The 5625-nt window shown below is 21.5% G+C and overlaps 2 protein-coding genes across 2 annotated transcripts; both read left to right on the top strand.

The window, feature by feature from the left end:
- Window positions 1-2660: 2660 nt before the first annotated feature.
- EHI_115510 (uncharacterized protein) lies at window positions 2661-3083 on the top strand (the record flags this gene model as incomplete). The annotated part of the gene is made up of 1 exon (XM_642777.2): window positions 2661-3083. The coding sequence occupies one exon, from the start codon at window positions 2661-2663 to the stop codon at window positions 3081-3083; it is 423 nt and encodes a 140-aa protein (XP_647869.2).
- Window positions 3084-3120: 37 nt separating this feature from the next.
- EHI_115500 (uncharacterized protein) lies at window positions 3121-4287 on the top strand (the record flags this gene model as incomplete). The annotated part of the gene is made up of 1 exon (XM_001914342.1): window positions 3121-4287. One exon carries the CDS (start codon window positions 3121-3123, stop codon window positions 4285-4287), a length of 1167 nt encoding a protein of 388 aa, XP_001914377.1.
- Window positions 4288-5625: the final 1338 nt, after the last annotated feature.

The following is a 5625-nucleotide window of genomic DNA, read 5'->3' as shown; positions in this document are numbered from 1 at the left end:
CATTTTTGATTTTACTTTTATGATTTATTTATCATCACTTATTGTATCATTTTATCATTTCTTTTGAAGTTGAATTATTCTTTTATTTGTGTTGTATTTCTATTTCTTTCTCATTTTCATCTCTGATGAGATGTTTCTTCCATTCGTATTTTTATCTTCCATTTTCATGATAATAAGTATTGTTATTCTAAAACAATAAAAATTAATGAATATTAAAATGATTAAAATAATGCTTGAATTGTTGTGTTATTAAAGTGTATTTAACTATTTAAATATTCATATTTTGAAATTATAGCAGTCAAAGTAAATTGAAATTGAATCAGTAATTAATAACCAATTAATTAAAGAAGTAGTAAAAACATTCCAAATTATTCAACAATCAATTAATGATATTATTAATAATTATCATTGTTATTTAGAAAGTATTAAAAAGAGAGGATAATAAATTGTGAAATTGAAGAAATAATCAACAACTAGATAAATAGAAAAAAAGAATAAACAATATACTATTTGATTCAAATATTGATAATTTTAATGTTAATACATCAGTATTTAATCAAAGAATAAAGAAGAAAGAACATCTAATAATTAATATTGAATATGAAGAATGAAATAAAAATGGAGGATGTTTTAATTCTAAAATTGATAAAGTTTATGAATGGATATATGATTCAAAACAATTTGTATTTTCATTAAAATAAAAATGAACGATGAAATTTGATATTAAACAACAAGATAATGCATTTTATTTATTTAATCTATCAAATGACTGTTTGTTTAAATTTGGAAAATATGGAAGTGATATTCTTGTTTATAAAGAAAATGATAAAACAAATTTATGTTTTAAACAACATTCATTTGAATATGAAGGAATATCAATTACACTTTGTTAAAATATATTTTCACAATAAAACGATTCATAGTAATTGAAATGATTCATCTTGAATAATTGAAAATGAATTAAAAAAGAATAAAAACAAATCAATGAAGAATATGAACATTTCTTTCATTTGAAAATGAATGAAATGGTAAATTAAAAATGAATGTTGAATTATTGATAAATATTCATTGTTGTTTTGTGTTATTTCATTATTTATTTGTATCAATTTGAATATCAGTTATTCTTATTTCGTAATTTTATATATTCTGTATTTCTATTTATTCATTTATTATTTAACATTTTATATTAACATTATCAGTATTTCTTTGTTATTGTTCATTTATTATATTTCTTCATTCTTCATTTATTCTTATTTAGTTATATTCATTATATGTTGGTATTTATATGTTATTTTCATTTAACAATATATCATATTTCTTTAATTCTATTGATGAATGAAATTGTATTATCATTATTACTCATTGACATTCATTGTTTTAATACAAACATTATTTCATTCATTTTACAACTTATCATACATCATTTATTTGTATTATTTCCTCCTTTTCTCTTTTGACTCATTCTCTTCCCTTCTTCTTGTATTGAATTTCTCTATTTAATGTTTCATCGCATCTAATTAAATATAAATAACACAATAATAAAAATAAAACTATAATTTCAATTAAAACAATACAATTTTGTTATTTTTGTTTTATCTTTTTACAAATAAAAGATAAAAATAGATGAACTATATTTAATAACAAACTTTTCATGTTTCTAAAAATAGATGTTAAATACCAAAAAACAAATTAATAACATTATTTTATTCTAATTTCTTTCCATTTTCTAAAATACAATGAAATCTCTTTCTTTATTTTCTCTTTTCAAATCACTTCTTTCCTTCTTTTATCCTCATTCTTGTTACTCTAACTATTTCTTTTTGACTTCCTTCATAACTCATTATTTTCTTCTTTTATCTTATTTCTTGTTCAAAATCCTTCATTTCTTCAGTTAAAATGTTTGACAAAACTCCTTGTTGTTTATGATAGAAGTAAATTGAAATACTTCAACAAGAATGAGAAGAATTAAAACAACAACAAACAATGATAATCCACAAATTCTTCTTAATTATTATTTAAATTAATAATGCCTTGAATTTCATTCAACATACCTAACACTTATTCAAACAATGAAGTGTGACAATGAGTAATAAATCAAATATGAATTAACAATATCAATGAATGGAAGAAGAGAGCGTGGTATGTTGATAACACAAATAAGTAATAAAATAAAGATGTTTTAACATAGATTATAACATTTTATAAGTTAAAATGGTGTTTAATTGTTATTGTTAATACAAATGACTTTCGTTTTGTTTAGTGTTTAGTTATTGTTGATGAATATCATTTTCTTTCTTGTTGAAAATATGTATCATTTCACACATCATTAATTTGTCATTCTCATTACATCAATATTGAAGAATGTATATTGTATTTCTGATTGTTTCGTTTGTCTCTTTCTTTTTCTTTTCATTTCTCATAATAATTAATCATCATTTCATTGTCTTTTGTTTTTCTATTCTTTTCATCTTTTTTAACTTAAAATAACAATAATATTCATTATCTTTTCATCTGTTAGTTATTTGTGGTGTTACACAACACATTATTCAATTCCAATTCATCACTTCATCAATCAACAATAATGACTTCCACAATTTCATACAAATTCATTGTGTTTGAAGAAAATTAAAGGAAAAGAGAAAGAACTTAAAAAGAAAAGAATGATTGCAGAAATAAAGAAAGAGTATAAATCAATGAAATGCAGTGTGATTGTTATTCCAAAAACAAGTAAAGAGGTTGTTGAGAGGATTAAGAAGAATGGAGAGAAATATCATATGATTTATATTATCTTTAGTGGATTATTGAATGGAGTAATTTCATATTGGATGAGTGAATGGGGAGGAATGGCATATTTGATAAGTACGTTGATTGTCATGATGCTGTATTTGCAAAATAAAGAGAATGTTAGCAAAGTGATGGAAAGACTGAATATACCAGTGTGGGTGATAACATACATTGGAAATGTCGTGAGTGTTATTGTGATGGGAATGAGAGGAGAAGGGGGAATTTTGTATTTATATGTATCAAATAGCACATCAATTATATTTTGCATACATTCTATAGTGACAAGTAATTATAATTGAGTTATTTGTTCATCTTAAAAAAAACAAATTAGAGAAAATGGGAAATACCACCACAAAATATCAAGAGAAGAAAGGGAAATTAACTATTGAAAATATAATGAATGTCTGTAGGTATATTAAAAATGAAGAGGATTATATAAAACTGATGATGGTGAACAAGAAATATACAGCGATTTATAAGAAGATGAGATACAATCCATTCAGTATTAAATCAAAAAAGATATTTCCTAAATTGACGAACCAATTTTTATATTCAAGAAATGACAAGAAAATTAAAGGAGTTAAACATGTTTTAGTTGATGTTATTTCATATTCAGAATATATTCAAGAGATAGATGATGATATTTATTGTTGTAATATTAAATATGAAGAAGAAGACAAAGAAGAATATGGAGAAGTGATAGAGAGTGAATGTAATTGGATAGGAAGATGTTATGATAAAGAAATAAGAGAAATAGAAATTGCAGAACATATTAGGTACTGTGATGATGAATGTTTTAATGGATTTACAAACTTAACACGAATAGAATTATCACCACATCTTTATAAACTTCCATTCAAATGTTTTAATAATTGTAAATCATTGGTTGAAGTTAATATTTCATATGTTACATATATTGGAGATAATTGTTTTTCTAATTGTACAAGACTAAGAGAAATACAAATGAATAAAGACATTGGATATGTTGGGAAAGGTAGCTTTTGGAATTGTAAAAGTTTAGTAAAGATAAGAAGTTCAGGGAAAATACACATTTATCAGAGCATTCCATATTGGGTTTGGATGATAATGAAAGAAGACAATAATGAAATAGAAGAAATTGAATATACTATTGAAGACAGAGAAAAGTATGGAAATGAAATACCAACCGAAGTCAAGAGAATAGGAAATGGGTGTTTTGAAGGAAGTCAAATTGAAGAAATTACTATTCCATCAAATGTAATAGATATTGGAAATGATTGTTTTGCTTATTGTAATAAATTAACAAATATTACATTACATGAAGGGATTAAAGAAATACCAAAAGGATTTATGAAATATTGTGGACAAATAGAAAAAATACAACTGCCACAAAGTATAACTAAAATATCAACAGAAAGTTTTAAAGAATGTATAAAATTAAAAGAAATCAACATTAATCCAAATAAAATGATAATTGAAAAAGGAGCATTTGAAATGTGTAAAAATATTAGTTATGAAGAATAATTTAATTTGGTTTTATTGTTTAATTGTTTATTAAATGCTCAGAATAATAAAATAATTTATAGAATTTGCAATTAATTTAACAAATATGTTAAGTTATATTAACATTCATATATTTTATTGTTGTTATCACATATTTTAATACTAGAAATGATATTTATTTCTTCATTTTTCATGACATTGTTAATGATGTTCATTATAGATATTCTCTAACATTTATTTATTATTGATTTGTGTTATATGTGATTTTCCTGTTTCTTGAAAGTAAATGTATTATTTGTATTATTATGTTAATGAGTTGATTCTCTAAAATACAGAATTAAATAATATTAATTTACAACATTATGAATATATTCTATATAATGAGATACTTCAAATACAATTAATAAAGATAAATGTCAATTATTATTAAAATTAGTAAATGAATTGTGATTATGTGTTTTATTTGTTATATTGATAATTCGTTATAATAAAACAGTAAGACTCAAATATATTAATATTGAATGTCATGATGAATAAATATGTTATTCATTGTTATTTATTGTATTTTAATGTCAACACATTAACGACACATTGAAATTAAATCAATTTTAACAAATAACGACTAATTTACATTATTCGTATTTTTCATTTAAAAACATTCATTTTCTTATTCATTTTATTCATTATTATTTCAATTGTATTTTCATCAGTTTCTTTCATTTTATATTTGTTACATTATTCTTTATTATTCAACTTATTAGAAATATTTAGATTGTTGTTATATTAGTTATAATAATTTGTAATATTTCACTGTTTAATTCTTCGATTTAACTTCACTTTCTTTTGGTTTTTTCTTCAAATAGTTATGTTGTTTGAATTGTGTATTTATTGTGTTTTTGTTTTATATGTTTTTATGTATTATTTCTTTTCATTAACACGAGAATAGAATAAAAATCAATTGAATGAAGAAAAATATTTAAAGGGTACGAAAATAAGCATAGAAAAAATGCATCTAAATAATTTACAAAAAAGAAAAAAGATGCAAAAAAATAATTTGCATAATTAGAATTTTCCATTTATTATATTTTGCTCATAAAATAAAAATAAAAAAATAAAAAGTATGATAAATACAGAATATATAAATATTTATGTTTATATTTTATTATCAATTGTATTCATTCTGTATGAAATATTAATGAAATAGATGATTTGATTATTCGTATTTATTTATTTTTATTATTTATATTCTTTTATCTATCGTATTTTTATCTATCGTATTTTTATATATTTATTTCTCTGTTTATAATATTTATATCATTGTATTCTTCTTATTATCTATATATTATTATATCTTCTTAT

This window comes from Entamoeba histolytica, genomic scaffold (genome assembly GCF_000208925.1).
Source record: "Entamoeba histolytica HM-1:IMSS scf_1104750518037 genomic scaffold, whole genome shotgun sequence".
Lineage (NCBI taxonomy): Eukaryota > Evosea > Mastigamoebida > Endamoebidae > Entamoeba > Entamoeba histolytica.
Note: the sequence above shows the minus strand (reverse complement) of the source record. Positions and strands in the feature narration are given on the sequence as shown.